A 21,888-nucleotide genomic window follows, 5' to 3' on the forward strand; every position below is an offset into this window, starting at 1 on the left:
GGGAAAGGATGGGACTGGCCTAGAGTCCAGCCTGCCTGGCAAGCATATCTATATAATACTTTATCCATTTTTGTGGGGTTTTCATCCCTGTTTAATTTGATGTTCTTTTTTTTTTTTTTTTTTAATTTGATGTTCTTAAAAGCACTAGCTATGTCTGTCCAGTTCTGTGTATGAATGTGATTTTTGTGAAGTAAACACAAGGATTTTTTCCTTCGGGAACTTGACAGAAGTGAATGTAGAATTTCCTAGTATTTCAGGGAGAACCAACCCAGTTTAGTTGGCATTCCAAGAAGGTGGTTGAGAAATAAACTTTGAGTTGACCCTGGGGGTCAACAAAGGTGTTTTATCTGGTGCTTTCCCTTTCATTCAAGTCCCAGACCTAACCCTTCTGTGTTGCCCCTCCTACTATGTAACAGGTGTTAGATAGCTTTTGTCCAGAGAGACCCATTTTTGCCTACGAGTGGATTCATGTGAATATTCCCAGTAGGACTTTGCTCAAATCCTGGGCCAGGCAAGAAAATCATTCTTTACTATTTAGTTTCAGAAATATTGACAAAAGCTCAGAGGAAATGAGCCCTCCTTGTCCCATTTACATTCTCTGACCACCCCTCCTGTCCAGCCGGGCACTCCACCTGCAAAAGGAATTCACTTCTCCTTTTAAGGCTCCAGAATCTATTGGGAACCCAAGTTCTCTTGAAAATACTTTCCTAGACTGGAAGGCAGCTTCCCACAACATATGTTCACCTGCTTGCTGCTTTCTCTTTAGTGTTGAGAGTCTGAAATTCCCTTGGCTATCTTTCAGAATTTTCAGTAGAGTAACCAAACACTTAACCAGCAAAATGCCTAGAGAGATGTCTGCTTTTGCATTTTTAGCATCAGGATGATTGATACCCGAAGGTATTTCTGGAATATTTGTCCTTGGGGACCAACTGCATTGTCCTAGATTATGCAAATTTATTCCTTGCGATTTTGTACATTTTTAATATTTGATTTTAACACCATTAACTCTGGATTATAATCACTAAATGGAAGTTCTTAAGTAATTAGTGCTACTTTTGTATGCATTTATTGATTCTTCTTTTTTTTCCTCAGCATAGGTAATAGTGTAGAAATGAAGATAGCAGATTTTTTTTTTTTTCTGATTAGAAAAGCAATTCAGCAAGCATTCTTAAACCATCTTGCCTCATCCCCACTCATTCTTGATAGCATTGGTAGGCCGTGATTGGATATTTAACTCTTCCTTACTTATTGAGTCATATTTTTCTTTTTTATCCAAAAGTATTTATTTCCATTCATTTAGTTCCTTATTGAGTATCGAGTGCTTTTAAGCCTCTTATCCCAAAAATGGGCATGACCAGAAGTTGCATATTTTCCTTGCCCCTAGTTTATTGTATATAATGTATTAAAGATAGTAGCAAAGTCAGCTCTTTGGCAGATTTGAGAAAGCATATTATGTTATGCCGGGCATATCTGTAAATGAGCCGTGCGGATGAGAACGAGACAGAAGGTTTACAGAGAAATAATGCTGATGTCATCCCATTGGAATGAAGGGGCTCTTACAACCATAAGTACATTCTATAGCTAGCAGCTAAGTGTCTAGCTGTATTTCTTTTCTAAGATGGAAAAAATGTGAAGCAAACCAAAGAAGTAAATTGTGTTTATAAAGGGGGCTATTTTAATTAGTTTAGGCCTTACTGTTATTCAAACAGTCTGAACTTACAGTTCTTTTTGGAGCAAACATGAAAACCATTATTTGTGGAAAGTTTAAATTTCACATGACACATATTCCCTCTATGTGTGTGGGTTGTTGTTTTGTTTGGTATTCTTTTCTTTCTTTTTTTTTTTTTTTTTAAAGTATTTGCTTGCTTGTATATTTTTATTTTAACGTTCCCTTTGCTAAAAAATGCTTTATTTTCTTGGGAGGAGATTTGGTTTTGGGAGAAGGAAAATGTAAGTCACTGAGCTGAACCCCCCCACACCCCTTTTCTTTGGCATTTGCAAATTGGGTGGTTCTCAACTCATTGAGACATGTTTAAACTAGGGGCTTCCCTCTTCACTCTTTTTCAGGAAATTACGTATCCCCCCAGAGGTGTCTGTATCTATAAGACAAAATGCCCATTCTCTGGCAGTGTCTGAGAGTACCCTATGATCCTTCTTTCCTGATCAGCAGTCTTCATTACAAGGAAAAGGCTTCCAAATATTACGAAGGTAGTGATGTGAAAGCTGAGTTGTCATGTCCGTCCACGTCAGCCATGGTGGCAACAAAATTAAAGCAGGTGGAAAATAATTTTAATCTGTTTGCTTAGCTCATGGCAGCTTCAATGTGAGGAGAAAGAAATACAAAGTTGGCCTCTAAGATTTGCCTCTGGATTTACTGACTTGCTGCAAACCAGAGGGAAGAATGAAAAGAACCTCATCTGACAACCTTGTGCCAGAACCTTGGTTGCTTTTGTTTTTCTTTTTTTTTTTTTGTTTTGTTTTGTTTTGTTTTGTTTTTGCCTCTTCTAGGACAATCTGCTGTTCAGTTGTTGCAAACCAGATTCTTTCTTTAAGGAGGTAGAAACAGAAACAAAAATGAGACCTATTTTCTTTTTACCTTGATACAAAAGATTTCCTGAAGGCAGATCACCGGAACTCTTCTTTTTGGTTTTGTTTTTAAATTTTAGTGAGAGCATTAGCTACTATTTATTTTTCCATATTCGCAACACGGTCTGTGTGTGCGTGAGCATGAGAGAGGGAGAGAGACGGAGCCACAGAGAAAAAGAAAGCAGGGCGAAAGCTGGATCCAAACTCTGAAATATCCTGGGTCGCTGAGCTCCAAAGCTCTTTAACGGAAAGGGTGATAATTCGCAGACTTCTCCGAGGCGTAGCTAAATCTTGCTTCGGGAGAGGTAGGCCGAGGCCCGAGGGAAGTCGCTTGTTTAGGTGGTAGACTTGTGAATTTTGGCATTTCATTCCGGGCTGCTAGCATTCGTACAGGAGTTTATTTTATATGGGGTAAGTAACGGTCACTTTAGCTCAGTTCAGCGGATTTTGTTTTCACTCTTGTGTGTGCAAGCTGTATGCCCGGCATTTATTTACCCTTTTCTCTTCGTCTGGGGCAGCGCAAATGGAAAAGCGTTCAGTAAATGTGGTGTGAATGCATTTTTCTCTTCTTTTTCTGTATTCACAATTTAGAATCACGAAAGAAAGAATCCGGTCTGGCTTTGAAACTGCATTTCTCCTGATATAATAGGGCAGTGATTGTCCTGTCACTACCTTTCCTCCCCTCGCCCTGCCCTTTTTATTTTTGATCTTCTCAGAATCCTTTGTTTATTTGGCTCCATTCATGGCCTACTTTTTCTTCCTTTTCTCACATACCTTCTCCCAGATCCAAAGGCCTTTGCTCCATTTATTTGACAGCTCCTCTCCCAGATGAGAAAAAAAAAAAAAAGAAACCAGCCCAACAACACAGGCCGTGCCGTGGGACCTGGCCGGAGGGCTTCTTGCGCCGCCTGCCTCCCCCCGCGCACCCCAGCACGGACGCCCACCGCTCTCAGCCCCTGCTCGCCCCCCACGTGCCCCCCCTGGGTCCCCAGCCCCCAGGTGCTGCGAGTCTGTCACCATGCAGTCGGAGGTTCTGCTTGCTTTGGGCCCACGGGCTGGCCGCAGTCCCAGTCCCCCCGGCCCCGCTCCTCCGCACCAGGTGAGCACCCACGGTGTACAGGATGGGCTTGAGGCCTGCCGGCTGCCAGGCCCTGGGGTACGGGCCGTCCACCTCGCACGTTGGTCCTGGGGGCTCCGGCAAGGTCAGCCTTCGTCGCTCTAAGCAAAGACAGACGAGGCCAGTCCTGAGTGACCGCCCCTTGGCACTTGTTTTTATCCCAGTCAGGACCTTTCACTTAGATTTCTGGCTCTTACCTGAAACCCATTCTTTTCTGTCTTAAACCAGTATGCACCCCGCCCCCCCCCCCCCCAGCCCCTCTAATACAACCTCCTTTCTCATTTTTCCTTTTCCTGTCAAAAGCCTGAGCATCTGTCCTGTTGACTGTGTTTGAAAGCTGGCTAGAGGCTAGCCCGTGGGCCCAAAGCAAGGGGGAAGGGCCTTCAGTTTCTTGTGGGATGAGGCGTCCTTTCTCACGCCTTTCTCTCATGCCCTGTATCTACCACATGGTCCAGAGGATTCTTCTCTTGCCGAGCTCTTTAGTTCTTCCCTCCTTCTTTGTTGGATAGGTGATTATCTCCATTCTAGCCTAAACCTTTATCACCTCAAGGATGGTGTCTGGCCCCTGGCTCCTTAGCCTTGTGTCCGTGGTGGCCGAAGGAAGCAGTGACCTCCTTCAGCGAGCTGTAGGAATGGATCTGTGTGTGTGAGTGCTTGAAACCACGGGGTCCTACAAACTCTAGAATAACCAGAGATTGAGAAAACTTTGTTTTTAACACCTGAACCAGTTCGTTTATTCCAAGTGTGCTTATTTTATTTTATTATTATTATTTTTTTTGTGGACAGTTAACTTCTCAGTTACACTTTATAGTTTCCTTAGTAGGAGCTTCCTGAAAGTATAAGCGAATGTACATGTTTGACTTGACTTAGGGGTACAAACTATTACCTGTATCATAACCTGAATACATGATTATAAATAAGGATCTCACTTGGTCTTTTGAATGTGAAATTTCTTGCAGTTGTAATTTGCCACCAGCCTGTTTCTTTTTCTCACCAAAATAAAGGTAAACAGGTTATACTAAATAGAATGCAATAGGAAAAAATGAAGGACTGATCCTTTTAAAGGTTAGGGTGGTGCCAACTTGAAGTCTTATTATTCTTTACTTAGGCTTGTCTCACTCATTTAGGCAACAAAAATATTCACTATCTGGTTCTTTACAGAAGAAAATTTATTTTGAGTCTGTAGGATGACTGCCTTCCTGAAGTGCATATTTTCGTAGGAAAGACAATAAACAAGAGAAATTTTAGATTTTGGTAATGGATAGAAAGGAAATAAGTAGGATAAAAGAATGAGTGGAGGCTGGGCAGAGGGTGGGGTTGAGGTAGGATTCTGTGAAAAGGCGGCTTTTGAGATTACACCCGAGCAATGAGTCTCAACGGCCCTGTGAGGAGCTAGGCCTACTAACCTCTCACTCCCTAGTTCTGCTTCCCTTGTCACCTCCAAACACCTGTTTGTCCACAGGGGCAGTGAGATGCTGGTTCTCGGGAAGCCTTCTAGAAGGATCTGTCTTGGGTCACCTTGACCAAAGCACCTATCACATGGCATTGCTTTCGTTTTCCCCCCACTAGACTTGAACTGTTTGAGGGTGAGGACCTGTGTCTTGACAATCATGGAACTCCAGCATTTACCTCCTACATCATTAGGTTTACCATTTGAATAAATCTGTAAAAATCAAAATTAGATTACGTCGAGTAGGTTGTGAAAGTCAAGGGGTTCCTCTACAAAATGTAGTCCTAAGTTTAGAGTCTTTATCTTCTTAATACCCATTCTTCACTCCCCATCCTCTCTACTTCAAGCACTTTCCCATTTCCATTTCTAAAACACTTCCTGCTCTACTGCAAAACCTCCAACTTCCCCATCTTATTTAAAAGATATCCTCATCCTTCCAGTTGATCAAGCCAAACACTGAGGAGCATCCTTGATTCTTGTCATTCTGTTACCTAGTCCTTCAACACCTGTACCTCTAAAACCAGTTCTCTCCTCCTCATCCTCCCCATCTTTGCTGCCATCCCCGGCCTAGGCAAGCTCTGTGCTTTACCCAGGCCAGCGCAGCAATGTACTGACTGATGTCTCTGTGTTCTCTCCCACTCCCTGTATGTCCATTATTCATGAGAGCCAAACAGAGCTTTTAAGACTTCAAAAAAAAAAGAAAAAAAAAAAAAAAAAAGACCATGTCAGTCCCTCCACTTAAACTTAGAATAAAAGTTGAACTAAAAAAATCTGAACTCATAGCCCTGGATGAATTGGCCACTGTCCTTCAACCTCATCTCTCCATTGCTCTCCGCGTGTAACCGCTCCAGTCTCCCCCTTTCTTCTTGGACCTTTTATTTTCTGCTGCCTGTCGCATTATTAGATGGAACTCGGTGTTACTCTTGCCGACTTTGTGACTGTGTAAACCAGTAGGGTGGCGAGTTACCACGACCACAGTGAAGTCCCCACCCCTGCGTCATCATGCCCATTCCCGATTTTTCATGATCTCGTGCTTGGTACCAAACGGTTGCGGTAACTGGCAACTGACCTCATGGCTCTGGAGAGGAGGCCTTGGAGAAGGAACTTGACGTTATTGCCTTCTACTGGAATTAACGGTTCTTCTTTTTTCTCTTTTTCCACACAGAGTATGAGTTGGAAGTAAAGAGGGTGCAAGACATTCTTTCAGGAATAGAGAAACCACAGGTATGTCTTCTGGATTTCTCAGCATAAATGACACATTCTTAAGCATTTCAAGTGTACTTTTCTTTCACCACATGGGAGGTAAACAAAAGGGCCCCTTTCTATTGCCGATTATTTATAAACTATGAAGCAGTGTTGTTATTAATGGAGCATGAAAATATAGAACAGCAGCCTTCTATTCATCCAGAATCCACCAGAATGTCTTCTCTGTTTAGATACTCTGAACGCAATTAGATATTCTTCCCTAGTTTCAAGGATACATATCATCCCCCTCACACCCTCGCCCGCCACAGGTCTACAGAACGTTTTTCTTTTTTGGTGATTTCCTTTAGCCTGTGTAAATGTAGTAATAATAATTTTTGAAAACCTCAGTGACTCCACAAGTATTTTTCCAGGTAAATTTCAAAAAGGTATTTAAATATTAGCTGAGGGGGGAAAAAAAGTCTAAAATACTGAAGTGTAATGGCAAGGGAAAAAAAATTGGTAGGAGTGGTGATATTGTGAGGTTTTCAGTTTGATGTTGCCAAATGCTTTGAAATTCAAGTGAAAAATTCAAAATGTTGACTCAGCCTTTCATGTGTGGTCAGAGAGCCAAAGTTCTTGGGATGTTTTCTGGCCTAATTGGAAAACCTTGATCCTTCGTGTGTTTTAAAACACTGAGGCTTTTTAACAGAAGAGTTCTAACATGCCTCAGGGTACGCACAGTTGAGTTTGACTAAACCTGAAAGCATGAAGCGTGTTGGAGGACAGGTCCAGTAGGGAACGGGGAGAGGAATGGGGCGTCGACATTGGGCGGTGGGACCTGTGGGACATCGACGTTGGTCGGTGGTGGGACCTGTGGGGCATCGATGTTGGGCTATGGGACCTGTGGGGCGTTGACGTTGGGTGGTGGTGGGACCAGTGGGGCGTCAACATTGGTCGGTGGTGGGACCTGTGGGGCGTCTGCGTTGGGTGGTGGGACCTGTGGGGCGTCTACGTTGGGCGATAGGACCTGTGGGGCGTCGACGTTGAGTGGTGGGACTGTGGGACATCAAGTTGGGCAGTGGAACCTGTGGGGTGTCGACATTGGGCCGTGGGATCTGTACTGAATGCTGGTTAAGGAGCAGGTGGCCATCGAGCATGTTTGAGCAGAGAAGGTACCTGGTCAGGGCTCTACTTCCAGGATGATGAAACAGTTGACAGATGCACAGGATTGAGAAGAGGATGATCCCGGGAAGGCAAGCGTCAGGAAGCTGGTGCTGTCGTGTTGGTGACAGGCTACAGAGGAGTCAGAATTTGGGTGGTGGCCCCCGCGTGCGCGGCAAGGGGAAGGTGAATGCTGGAGCGACGGAGAGACGTCAGTAAGGTTTAGAACCTGCCAGGTGCTTGGTGTCCCAGGTAGCTGGGCTTTTAGCCTTAGATGCCGCCCCTGAAGAGTGGCTTCCTTGGAGTCTCCCCGGATTGCTGCCCCTGCCCTTGAGTGGGATTCTCCACGTGGTCCTTAGAGCTCCGGTCCCATCCTAGCTTCACCATGCCTGCGTGGAGGTGTGTGATACCTGATACTCATCGGGTCTGAGTCTCCTGGGAATCTGTGGGTTCCTCTAGGATGGGCTGGTGTCTGTGTCTTTTGTATGACTTGGATGCCAGTTTTAGACGTGTTGAGTTAGTTTCCCTAGCGGGGCACCTGGGAGGGTGAACGCAGCGGGCCGTGACAGGTGTCTGACAGGGCAGTGCTGGGAGGACAGGGGCCGGATGGGGTCAGAGAGCACAGGGCCTGGACTTAGGGTTCAAGCAGAGCAGGGGGTGACAGCCGTGGGGCTGGAGGAGTGAGCATGGGGAGAGGTGAGAAAAGGCTGGGGGAGAGAGTCATGGGAAAGGCACAGCAGAATAAGGAAACCGCTCTGAGTCGTGGGCAGAGCGAGGGGGCAGAGAGACAGGTGAGTGCAGTGGCCCAGATGTCAGCACAAGACCTCGCAGCCCTGTCTTTCCCTCGTGTGAACACACACAGTGTTTTCCTTGTCGTTTCTTTACCCCAGAAGTGACAGTCGTGTGGCTCTAGCAAGATTAAAGCACTGTTGAAGTGCTCTAGTCCTTTCCTGATTCAGCATGTATTAGGCATTTAACTCTAGGCTCTTTTAGAGCAGGATCGATAGTCTAGCTCTTATGTGAACAGATAGGGCACGCGGTGTAGAATGGGCAAGATTGTCATCCAAGTGGCCAGAAAGTCACAGTGGGCCTCACGAGGCTAAAGTCCGGGTGTTGGGAGGGCTCTCTCCAGAGCCTGTGGGGTGACTCTGTTTCCTCATCTTCTCTAGCTGCTTCCTGAGGTCGCCTGCATTCTTTGGCTTGTGGCTCCTTCCATCTTCCTAGCTCCTTCTCGGAGCCTACCCGAAATGTCCAGGACAGTCCCTGTCTCACAAGGTCCTCATGCTTCTCACGTCTGCAAAGTTCCTTTTACCTTGCAGGGCAATGTATTCATATACTCTAGGGGTCAGGACGTGGACGTATTTCGGGGGTCGTTCTTACCCCTGGCCCCCACATAACCTTGTCTGCCTGGTGATCGCCGCCCCCGTCCTTCCTAGCCTGGTTAGTGGTTCACACATTTTTCTTCTCCCTCCCTGCCTCTCCTCCCCTGTCTCTGCCTGAAGTTCCTATTCATGACTGTGTCTTATTTATCTTTGTGCCTCTAATACCCAGCACTGTCCTTGGCACTTAGTGAGCCCCTAACAAATATTTGCTGAGTCGATGTGTGGCAGGCTGCAGTGGCTGCAGCGAGGTTCTGGCAAGGGCGACAGATGCCTGAAGGCTGGCCGGCATCCGATGCGGTCCAGCCAGCCTGGGGGTATGTGGGGACAGCCGGGTGCCAGAGCTCGAGGCAGCAGCACAGAGAGGAAGGGCCTTTGCTTTGCAGTCTGGCCCTCGGGGCTATAACCGTCTGTGGTCTTGGCCCCCCGTCAAGCTCCCCGGGCCTCGGTTTCCTCACTTTTGAAAGGTGGGATGATAACTGCCACAGGGGACTATGTGAGACATGAGTTATGTACTGTGTGCACAGGGCTCGGAATGGAGTGTTGCCCTGTAGTTTATAGGGTATCCCGATGGGAAAGCGAAATTCCCTGTTCCACCCCCGGAATGGGACGGGGGTCCGGCTGCTTTCCAGGGAGCAGAGCCACAGCAGTCGGGCACTTGGGGAATTTCTTTTTTCTTTTAGCCACATCTGATAACACCTCTAAATAAAAGGCACATGTTTTTCTTTTTTAAGATTTTTATTTATTTGAGAGAGAGAGAGAGAGAGAGAGAGAGAGGGGAAGAGGATGATCATAGGGGAGGCTCATGGAGAAGCAGCAGCAGACTGCTGAGCAGGGAGCCTGATGCAGGACTCGATCCCGGGACCCCAGGACCATGACCTGAGCTGAAGGCAGACACTTAACTGAGCCACCCAGGCTCCCAAGGCACATATTTCCCTTTTGAGATTCTGTAGCTGATTTGTTTTTGCTATAGAAACAATATTTAGGATGTGTGGGTTCTAGGCATCTTTCTAGAACTTCGGGGCCACCTGAATTAAGCAAGTCATTGACTCTTCAGAAACCTGGATACTATAAAGATCCAGCTGGCTTGGTCATTGAGTAAAACAAGGTATGAAGTTACGAGATATTTGTCCTGAGGCCGTGACTTAGGTGCCTTGCGATCCGATCCGCAGGCCTGGCCGCTGCTCCATCACAGAAACGAAGCGGCTGTTACTCTGAGCGGTTTTGGACCAAACCTCTATCAGCACGCGCTGCCGCCAGCCCCGCAGGATTGAATCTGCCCGGGTGATGGTGCTACATGTTGTCCCCCACATACTGCTGAGCTGTTTATTTTCAGGATGTAAATAAATGTAACCTGCATTGTTTCCATCCGCTAATGTTTAGCTTGTGGAAACAATTGCTTTGCCGGTTCCAGAAGGGAGTAAACTGGCCTAAGAGAAACAACCGCCCCTCCAAGAAGCCATTCCTCGAAAAAATAAACAGCTGTATACCTGAAAAGATTTGAGGTCTTTAGCAAGCACTTAAGGAGCTACAGAAACAGAGGATTGTGAAATCCTAGATTTGAGCATTTTTGTTTTATAATGATCTCTGACCTTTTCCTTTTCAATTTTCCATCGTGGTATTGTTTTTCTTGATGGTACTTTTGAAGTGAAGCCAATATCTCCATGGTAATATTTCCTTAACGTGCTCCCTAATTGGATCTGCAGGCCTCCCACATAGTTAACTCCAAAGTTCTGACCAAATTTAGAAGCCACGAACTTACATAGAAATATTTTTTTTTAACGTGGGAGGAATCGTTTTAGTAGTTTTATGAGAGTAGATTGTATTTTTGATGCAAGTAATGAGTATCATTTGCATACAATACAGTCCAAGAATTAAGATAGTAAAATTTTGCAGGAAAGTATTAAAATACTGAAGGAACAGGAGAGAAAAAGGGACAAGGAGAAAAAGAGCTAAAGATTGTATATCAAAGAGCTACAGTCTCATGCAGGGGGTCATTTACTTCCTAATGGGGATGCACATGGATGTGCTTTTACCTAGCCCCGTCCCTCCAGTTGGAGTCTGCATTTAATAAATACGTAGACGACAACAACTTCTAATGTGTATGTAGTTATTTAGAAATAAAGGGTGATGTTATGAATCCTTCAAGGTACTTCAAGGCAGTTTAATTTCTACGCAGGCTTGCGCTGGTAACCCACACAGCAGACCCTTTTCCATCTCTGGTGCCAAAACAAGTGGCCGCTTGGATCTTGGCCAAGAATTTTGTGACTAGAAATCACCACTTTTATCATCATCGTTAAGGAGATTGACTTCAATTTACAGTAGGATAATTAAATACCAGGAAGTCGGTTTCATGGCTTCTAGACTTCTGTTTCTGGGTATCAGCCGTGACGATTCTTACAATGAGCTGTCCCTCTTTACTTCATTGGTCACTGCTGGCGAGAAGGTTTCCTCCAGAGAGAGAGAGAGGAAGACCTGGAAGGTGAAGCTCGGGTGGGAATGCTTTTGCTCTCAAGTAGGCCTGCACCAGCCAGAGTGCCCAGAGCGCCAATCTCCTGTTGGGGCTGCACACCTGGAGGCTGCGTCTCGTGCTGAGGACTCCCCTTTACGTGACATTCTCTCCAAGGCACCGTGTAATCTCCTGGCATCGTCCTTGGAATGGAAGTGAGTTCCAAGTTCTCCCAGAGACAAAGCACTCCCTCTCTGAGGGGATCCCAGGGCCTAAAGAAAGGAAATGGGAGAGCCTGGAGTCGGTGAAAGGGAGGGAGCGGGAGCACAGGAGGGAGGAGTGATCGAGGTGGCAGCTGCTTAGCTCTAGGAGCGCATTCCCAGAAGCCAAGGCTGCTGTTCTTCGAAAACGACACAGCGTTCTCAGAACGTTCTCAGAGCGCCTCTGATGGCCTGGAAGAGCACACCGCAGAGGTCTGCGCTCAGAGGACCCATGGCCTCCTTCAGGCTTGCTCAGGGAGCCTGGAGAAAAGGGGGAGCGTCGCTGGAGTTGAGGCTTCAAGTGCTGTACATCACTATTCAGTTAATAATTTAACCACGTGTAAGTCGTTAATAGCTGCTGAAAAACAATTTAAAGGGATGCGAATCTCTGGACGCTTGTGCAGGATCTAAAGCGCTAGCGTTTGCCGAGCTATTTTGAAACATGATGTTATTTCACACCACCATTCATAGAATCCGTGTCACAACACACTGTGTTCTTGGAATGGCGCACGGCAGCCAATTGCCACCTCGGCTGAACGTTTTTCAGTACCTACCCAGCCTTCTGTTTAATTGCAAACTAAACTCTTCAGAGCAAAACATCTGTAAGTTAAAAATCAAATATAATACCCAGTAACTCCAGATTGCCCACTAATGCTGCGTCCAAGAATTCAGCAGATGCCCTGTGTACGTTGTAGAAACGCTGCCTCGAAATCTAGTTACAAGAAGCAGCACACAAGTAACCAAATAAGGACAATATCATGAAGTGACTGCCCAGCGTAGGTACCAGCAGAATGTGGCCAGAGCACAAAGCAAACAGTGGTTGATTCTGAGTGGGGGTTCAGGCAGGAATGTACAGAGGCCTTCCTGACTTGGTCTCAGGCTGCCGTGGGTGTCTCTGTGCTGTGTGTCCGCTGCGAGGCCGTCTCTCCCGCATGTGTCTCTCTTCACCGGGTTGGTGCTCTTTGAGGCAGAGGTCCTCGGTTAGAAAGTAGGAAAGTCAAAAGCTAAGGTATGGGGACGTGAGAGGGAATGACATCCTGAAAGGGTGCTAGAGGGAGATGTTAGTGTGGAGCCACAGCACAAAGGGTGGACTTTGATTCTGTACCAGTATCTCAGATTTTTTTTTTAAAGGGACGCGTAGTGCTGTCTACCATCCACGACGTCACCTGTATCAGAAACGCAGACTGTCCTGTTCCCTTTGATTTTTATCTTTCATTCAACAAACATTTATGAAGCAACTATTACTCATAGTTAAATTTGCCTTTGAGTCCTGGCCTTAGGGAGTCCCACCATCCAGTGGGAAAGGTAGACGATTGCCATAAACATGATTTGTAGCGAAAGAGATACCAGCAAGTCGCTGTGGAACAGAGGGCGGATGGTAGACGAAACACTTCAGGGAAGGTTCCTTGGGGATAGTGAGGCCCAGCCGGGGTCTTGAATGTTGAATAGGAGTTTGACTAAAGAATTGGTTAAATGTATTATGATTCTATGTCTATAACGAGCAGAAATGATATGGAGGGATCTGAGCAGAAATGAGGGCTTTCAGCAAAGAACAGAATGAATGACAAACTGGAAAGAGAGATTCAGTATTCACATTCCAGGCTATTCATGTTTTTAAAATTATTTTGTATTAAATTTTAATGCTCTGTGTAGATCAGGAAGTGACAAAAATGGACAAAAAAAAAAAAAAGGAAACCGGATAGTTTACATATCTCCACCCACAAACTAACAGAATACTAACAACAATCTACCACTAAATAAAGTCTTTGTGAACATGAAGCGTTGGCATCTCTATTAACTGTTGTTTCTTAATATGCTATTCCGACCAGTATCCAGAGAGCAGCAAAATAACCTTTAAAAAATTAGAACATCAGAGTTCAGCTGACGTAAAGAATTAGACTACGCGTGACTCTAAAACAAGGATGGGAGCGCAGATAGTAGATCTGGAAGGCAGGGCTGCTGCAGGCACCACGTCGAGCGAGCGCCTGGGATGCTTGAAGGGCAGGATGCCCGCCGCAGGTCCCCTCCTGAGCAGGTTACAGTGGGGGGGGGGGGGGTTGGGGGTGGCGGCAGCAGGAGCCAGGCCTGCTGGGAACAGCCTGACAGGTGGACTGGGACGTGGCTCAGCGTGGTCCTCAGTAGGGAAGAAAGCCGGAGTGTTAGAAGGTGCCGGAGTCCGCTGTTCCAATGAAGTCTCACACAGGCTACACCAGCAGGAAAAGAAAAAACGGAGCTGGGAGAGATGAAGCATCACCTCGGCACCCGTTTCAGCCTGGGCCTGGGTTCTACACCCCCACCACTGGGTTCTCTGGGAATGGAGTCCTTCAAGGAGCCTGGTCGGAAAAGTACTGGCTGGCAAGGCCGAGAGGCCACCACAAAGTGCCTGCAGGACGGCTCCTCCTGCGCAGATCGATGGCCCTCACGGAGACCATTACAGTCTCACAGTCAACTCCTTACCTTTAAAAAAATAAATTCCCAAACAAGACTGATGATTTTACTTTCCGGAGGATAGAGTGTGAATTATGTTACGAGGATAGGTGTTTCAGGAACTCTTTTGGACATCAGGACTTAGACAAGAGATACTATTTATGATGCTTTGTTCATTATAATTAAAAGTGTTTACCTTACGTTAACTCCCGAGCCACTTTCATGCCACTACTCATCATCACAAAAATGTTACTGGAAGAAGTAGTGTCCGATGTCTATGAAATGGATTTGAGTAATTTTATCTGTGTTTTCTTGTTTTTTTTTTTTTTTCCCCCGCCCCCTCAGGTTTCTAATATTCAGGCGAGAGCAGTTGTGCTGTCCTGGGCTCCCCCTGTTGGACTTTCGTGTGGACCCCACAGCGGTCTTTCTTTCCCCTACAGTTATGAGGTCGCCTTATCAGACAAAGGACGGGATGGAAAGTACAAGATAATTTACAGGTAGCGTATATTCCCACGTGTTTTCTCTGCTGCTAAACTGCAACATTGGAGTCAATAAGGAAAATCAGAAACAGGAAAAACTTAGAGGCTTTGCAAACTTTTCTTTAAATAGTTCCTTTTAAGAATTAGTGATAATTATAATGTCAAGAGTTATTTTTGTCCAGAGTAATTACAATCAGAAATGACTTTTATAGAGCTCGTTGGTGTTGATGAGCTATCACTTGTTTATGTTGGCTTATGTCAGTGCTAAAGAAAAATTTCCATTGATGCCTATCGGGGTAAAAAGTGAGAACGACCTCCAGTTTTTATCTACATCAGTCTTGCACTTAACGTGATTACTGCGTTTTAGACCCAGACCGTTTTCTAGTCTTGGGTTTTGAAATTCTTCTGTATTAATGGTTTCCTTCCATTTCATTCTATTTCTTAACCTTCACAAGAGTTCTCTAGGCTTGAGGAAAGAGTCCTTTAAAGCATTTCATTCCAAGGCTCTTAAGTAAATTTAGCTCAGGGTAAGGGATCATCCCTTCTGCCTCACGGACTTCCAGATATTAGCCATCTAAGTGATTTATAGCTGTGACCTAAATGTGATGAAAAATTCGTAGGGTCAAGCCATGTCTCCTTTGGTATGGCTGGTACCACCCAGATCTGTGGGGCAGGAGATCAGAACATGGGTCTTGCTCTCCCTGTTGTTTGACCTCCTTGTGTGAGGCCCCCAGAGCCCAGCTGGTGTGCTCCACACCCCACTTCCTCCCCTGCCAGAGGCTGGTCCTGTCTCCTGTCTCCCTGCCGTACCAGTGCTGCCGACCTGGGGTCTCCCCGGCCCTGTTCTGAGTTCTTAACTTGCTCCAGTACAGGTCTTCTTCGGGACTGTGAGGGTGCGTAAGAGACTAAGGAGGAGGCGCACTGCCCTCTGGTTTCTGGACTCCTGCAGGCGTCCCTTCAGCTGCCTCCGGTGTCTACTCCGAGCTTCCACACTGTAGAAACCAGGGCGCCCCGGGTCACTCCCCAGGGAGGACACTGCAGTGACTCCCCGTCGTACTGAGAGTAAAATCCGAACTCCCTACGCCAGCTCACAGCCATTCGGTTCTATTCTGAGAAGTCCCCGTTGGTAAAGAGATACAGAGCACCGTCTGCCCCAGCCACGCCAAGAAACGATGCAGGATGACCATGGGTGGCCGGAGCTGGCCTCCAGTGCCCGGAGGGGCGAGGCAGATGACGGAAGGGAAGAAAAGAGGCAGGTTGGGGATGAGGTGCTCCAAGAGCACTCCTGTCCTCCTCTGAAAGGAGCAGCCGAAAATAGGTTGTTGCCATAAGGCCTAGAGTTGCTGATTTCTTTGGATTTTTTTTTCCCCAAGAAATACTGAAAATGTGAATTGTTATGTAAGCTTTACTAATGTCAGACTCATTCAGCAAATTTAGAAAGGCAAAGATACGGTGCAGGTCAGATGTCAGAACTGTAGGCACGGTGTGGACGTTGGCCTCCAGTTTGCAACTTCAGAAACTTTTTATTTGAAGTAAGTTCAGACTTATAAAATGTTGCAGAAATCAAGGAATATGTGTATATCCTTTACCCAGATGTCACCTATTGGTATCTTTTTATCCTATTTGGTTTTACTATTGCAGTTATTCTCTACCTTTCTGCTCTGTGACCAACCTGTATTTTTCCCCCATTAGTTGTATACAGTCAGGCCTTTTACTGCTAAATACTTTAGTATACTTCCCAGGAATAAGGATCTTTTCTTACATAGCCACAATGCAGTTACCAGCTTCTTAAATTGACATTGATAAAATACATCTAGTTCACCGTCCATTTAATCAGGTCTTCCCCTCTAGGATAGAATCCTGTCCAGGGTCAGATATTATAGTTCGTGGTCATATGCCTTTCACCTTTAACTTGGAACACTAACACAGTGCTTGTCTTTTGTGACCCTGACTTTTTTTTTTTAAAGAATACACTCATGCCCCCATCCCTCACCTTTTAAAAACTTTTAATGGAACATTCCTTATTTTATGTTGGCCGTTGGCTCATGATTAAGTTGAGTTTCGTTTACAAGATCTGATCATATAAGTGGTTTTATGTAAGAGAGCTATTGATTTGTATGTGTTTATATCTGAAAACCGTTAGTATTGAGATGTGAGGGACGCACACTGAGGTCTCTTCCAGGAAGTTGAGACGTTGAAGCATGTGGGGTTCCTGCCAAGGTGAGTGTGAGCTACCTTCAGTTGACAGCTGGTATAGTTATTTTACACTTGCATTTATCTCTATTTAATTTCCTTGCTTATTTATTTGTTTTCATGTACTTAGCTTAAGGAACTGATAAGACCTTTTGGAACCTCATTACTGAGTTAATCTGGCCATTTTCCCGATCTAAGATGGCATTGTTAAAAGGAAACCTAATTTTGTAGTCCAAATGGGTAATATACCAAATAGGCACGTTTATTTCTGGTTCGTGGTGGAATCGGACATGAGAGTTCTCGAATCGTTGCTCTTCGTGACTGTGAGACCCAAATCCAAAACCTGTCTTCACTGTTGTAACTGGTATCATTGACTAATAAGTGATTTTTCTTTGCAGTGGAGAAGAATTAGAATGTAACCTGAAAGATCTCAGACCAGCAACTGATTATCATGTGAGGTAAGTTAGGATATGAGCACTGGCCTGTGTTGGAGAATTGGGATTGCTGAGATAAATCATGCGCTCCTTTTAAAAAGCTTTTGGTTAAGGGCACTTGCTAACCAAAAGTTGAAGTACCGGAGCTTGGCCATGCCTTACTGTTCTGTGCTTGAGGGCACAGTGACTGAGGAGTACACAGAACAGCTTCTGGTAAAAGAGAAATAGGTGATACAGTGAACTGAATTTTAGAAATTATTTTTAAAATAACTTTTATATCATCTTCTAAGATCTACTGGACTGTATGGTTTCTTTTACAGAAAGGATTTTTCTGATATTAATGTATCTGTGATGCCCTCATTTCCAAGATGGAGAAGATCTGACCCAAAGCCCCGCCCCTCCTTTCTGTATCTCTGTCTGTCTGGGGAAGGTTTTGTGTTCTTTCCTCTCACTTAACCTCTGGTTTTTAAATTAGATTACTTTAAGAAGAAGAGTAAATAAAGTTTCCATTAGGTTTGCAAAAAAAAAAAAAAAAAAACTGTTACAAAATAAACTTTATAACAACAAACTGTTAAAAGATGGAGAGAAAAGGAAACATATGTTAACAATGGGTTATAAGTTTGTTATAACCCATACACATAAACTCTATTCAGCACAAATGAATAAGTCCTGCCACAATGCAAGAACACCTTTGGACCTTAAAAGACACTAGGCTTTAAAATGAGACGAACAGTGCAAATTTCAGATTATCTCTGATAAGAATTAACCCAACTTGGCAAAACAGTAAATCCATATAATCTATGTAGTCTGTAGTAAATCCGTATATGTAGACTGAAATCTCTACTCTGATTTTTCTGGAATCTCTGCTGTGACTACTATGAAAGGCAGAGCTAGTTAATCTTAGGAAGAAACCCAGCCAACCATAGACTTGTGACGAGGAAAGTAAATATAATGAACTTTTACAGAGCTCATCTAATTATGTAAAGATATATTCATGTATCCATTTACAAATAAACAGGTCTCCGAATGTGGTCTATGACATTTTTAAAATGTAAATTTTAACTTAAAAAATTATTTAGTTTATAAGCGACCAGAAGTTGTAATTTTATCTAAAAAGAATACACAACAGCAGCATCTGTCCTTCTTCATCTATGGATGTGAGTATCATGTGATACTGAGTTGCAATATCAAGCCCACGTTCTTTATTATCCTTTCCGGAGGTTCCTTTGGGATGGCGTGGAGGGAGCGTAACCTAATAGGAGGAGCATATATTGATTATGAGGAGGCATGAGTTCTAGTCTGGTTTTGCTGTGAATGGACTGTTTTAACTATACTTACAAAGAATCGAGGCCACAGTTTTCTCTGAGACAAAGGTAGAGAAATAGGGATGTGTTCGGATTATAAAACCTTATTAGCCGCATAAGTGCTTCAAACTAAGTTTCAAACAATATGTAAACGAGCAAGGTGTTTTATATTCAGTCTCAACGTGCTTATCTGCCTGGTTGTTTTATTGTTTAGAAGAACTCTGTTGCAACTATCTCTTCCTGTTTAAATCAAAACATTTGGATTTTGAATCAGTTAGCTTCAGCCCAAGCATACTGAACTTTTCACAGTCTGCACAAACAAAAAGATTGGTGTAATCTGTGATACTGGGATAATAGAAATACTGTATTCTTTCTAACGGTTGACTTAACAACGAACCAGAAAATGTACCACCATATAGGGAGCCGTGTAAACGTTCTCCATGAGTCATTGTTAACATATGTTTCCTTTTCTCTCCATCTTTTAACAGTTTATTGTTATTGCTTTATAAAGGTTTACTTTATTAATTTCCTGCTCATTCATGAGCTAACAATGTCTTTTTAAAGAAACCTAAATGTCATAAAGAGTCTGCCCTGTATTTGCCATTCTGTCTGTTGTTCCCTTCATTTCTTTTTAACTCTTCTTACAAAGGGTAAATTCTGACAACATTGGCTCCTTGGTTCTTTTTTGCTGCCGTGTCTTATAAGCATCTTGAACTTCTGGGCAGATAAAAGGAATAATCAATGGATGCCCCAAGAGGAATAGGAACATGAAGTGTAGTTACTCTCTAGAGGCTTTGGATCCAGACTTTTCCCTGACACATTGAGGACCTCACTCAAGAATGACACCTATGTGACACCACACAACAGCCTAAGGCACCACCGGCTGGTATTTGGTCCCTTTCTTCAGCTTGCCACATAGAAAATTCTTCCTGTCTTTGGTCGTAATCTATTTTTGTATTTGAAAAAAAATTCTCTCTTAATAAAAATGTCTACAGTCTAGATTTTATTTTTCCCTTGCCTGGTCCACAGTTCCTGTAGATTGTTCACTGTCTTGCCTTATATAGCCTTTCATTTTTCAAGCTAGAGAAGAATCAAAATGCTTGTAACTCCTGCTTAGATTTAGCTTCCTCTGCCTTGAATTGCTTTGGTGAGGCAGAGTGGCACGTAGTGGACAGAGCTTGGAATTTGGGGTTAATGGCTCAGTCACTTAGTAAGGGCGTGTACTTATTAGGCAGGCCATTTAAACTTAAATGACCTTGTTTACTCACTTATAAAATGAGGATAATAATGATACTAGCCTCAGGAAGATGGTGTGAGAACAAATGAAGTGTAAATGCAAACCGATTCTAAATCTGCAAGTATATAAATGTTGTTTTTGTTCTAGTTTGTTTTTCTAGAGTCGTGGCAGTGTTTCCATACTCTGATGGTAGAAAAGACTTCATGACATAGGTTCAAAACCTATGTATGGCTAGACCATATCACTTACTGTTTTATTGGGATAAAGATATGTCATACTTGGCACTGAAAAAAAGGAGGAAAATCTCTTTTTATGATGCAGTTGAGTGCACATTTGCAGAGTCTTAGTTCCAGGAATGTTAAGCTCGTATCAAACACAGTAGCCTCAAATAAAATTTTAAATTTAACAGTCATTTCTAAGGCCTCAAAAGACTGTGTGGAAATAATTTTCTCACTAAATTTCCATAATAGAAGCTGCAGAAGAATTCCATTACTGCATGACTACGAAATAAGCAATTATGTTCATTGCCATTTTTATTTATTTGTGTGTTACCAATTTAGAACGCGTTGCCCTGGTGGAAGTCTGTAGAGCCAATGAGGGGAAACAACGAGATATTTCTTTCAGCAGTTCCAAGCAGGCTACCTTCTTCTTCCAGTTCTTAATATTGCACATTTGAATGAAGGCCTGCAGAAGCCTCCGTTCATCACTCTTCAAAAGAGTGAAAGGTTTCTTTCTCAAGTCGTATGCTAAAGTCCCATCTAGGGCTTCTGTTCTTAGATTTCTAGTTGCCTTAGACTTGTTACTCTGATTCCATCCCCTTCGTTCTGATTGTTCCATATCTTTATTCAGTGCTTTTTTTTCATTTTCAATGTCCCCCCCCCTCACGTTAGTGAGCATTGCTTGCGGTCACCAATCAGACACACAAACCTTTTTTTTTTTTTAAGTAGCAGTCTCTCAATCATGGATTATGTCATTGACTGTCTGGTGCTTAGCATCAGTTCTGGGCAAGATAGCTCATGACCTCTTACCATCACCCCACTGGGATTAGGAATCTTGGACTAGGAGACCAGTGGCATCCTTAGGGCAGTGCTACAGGTGCATGCATCTGTGGCTGTTTAGATTGGCACTGACCATGCCAGTTAGGCCAAAATTCCACATGGAAAATTGTATACTGAGATATTTTAGGTTTTAAAGATCATTTTTTGCTATGAATTTTTGTATTTCTTTTCTGCACATCTAACTATTCAATCTTTTTTTTTTTCCTTCTGGTGACTGAGGACAGTAATAACTCCTCTATTACATTGATTTGAGAAACTTAGGTATTGGGTCTTGGGTTAGATTCTTATTAAAGTCATCACTTTTTTATTTGTTACCAAGTTCTAACACAAATTGCTTTTTGCATTTTAATGTTGGTTGAATGTTTAAAAAGATTCAATTTGCAATTACTAAAGTGGATTTATTCAGCACTTCCATATAGGGCATTGTATTGCTGATTGTATAAAGCCACCAATACAAAATCTTGTCTGTGTATGAGAGAGAGACACAGAGACGGAGAGAGAGATTGTGTGTGATCACATGTTGAAGAAAAGGGAGAAATGAGAAAAATCCTGCACATATGTCATACATGAGTAACTATTTTATAAGACTTAAATATGAGTTTATATACATAAACATTTATATTCATTTATCTCTAGTTATTTATAAGTACACAAAAATACCATATTCCTGTTCTAATTGGTAGTTCTAGAATTAAAACAACTTTGAAGTAACTATTTTATTGTGGGAATCAAGAACAGCGATGGAGTAATCAGGAGTTTGAGTGATGGAATGGATTGCAAATGCATGACAAACTTTGAAGCAGTTTTCCAGTCATTGGCATTAGCAGTTTGGCAGAGAAGTTGCCCAGAAATGATAGCACGTAATAACATTTCTCAGAAAAATTACATGATGAAATATTTCCAAAAATATGGTTGACCGTCTCGGTACAGAATTATGAAATAGGTGTTACTGACTAGACACTGGCTCCTACTATGTCACAGATGTGCTGGAGGAAGTTGGAGGCAAATTTCTGAAATTCTTGGAGCACCTGTTTCATAAGCATTTAGTCAATATTTAAACTGAAACAAATGTGAAAACCCAACACAAGATTAATCATATCATTAGAAAAATGTATTCTTCTTTGCTGGGATAAATGCAGAAGGAACTGAAGTGTCTCCTGATTTATTTA

The 21,888-nt window shown here is 43.5% G+C and overlaps 1 protein-coding gene across 1 annotated transcript in view; it reads left to right on the forward strand.

Moving 5' to 3' along the window:
• Positions 1-21,888, forward strand: part of FNDC3B (fibronectin type III domain containing 3B) — a 338,585-nt gene that overhangs the window by 236,442 nt on the left and 80,255 nt on the right. The window contains exons 7-9 of the mRNA XM_077880348.1: positions 6,319-6,377; positions 14,360-14,511; positions 17,085-17,144. Coding sequence (XP_077736474.1) covers positions 6,319-6,377; positions 14,360-14,511; positions 17,085-17,144 — 271 coding nt within the window. The remainder of the gene's footprint in view (positions 1-6,318; positions 6,378-14,359; positions 14,512-17,084; positions 17,145-21,888) is intronic.

The sequence above is a fragment of the Canis aureus genome, chromosome 31, assembly GCF_053574225.1.
Source record: "Canis aureus isolate CA01 chromosome 31, VMU_Caureus_v.1.0, whole genome shotgun sequence".
Taxonomy (NCBI): domain Eukaryota; kingdom Metazoa; phylum Chordata; class Mammalia; order Carnivora; family Canidae; genus Canis; species Canis aureus.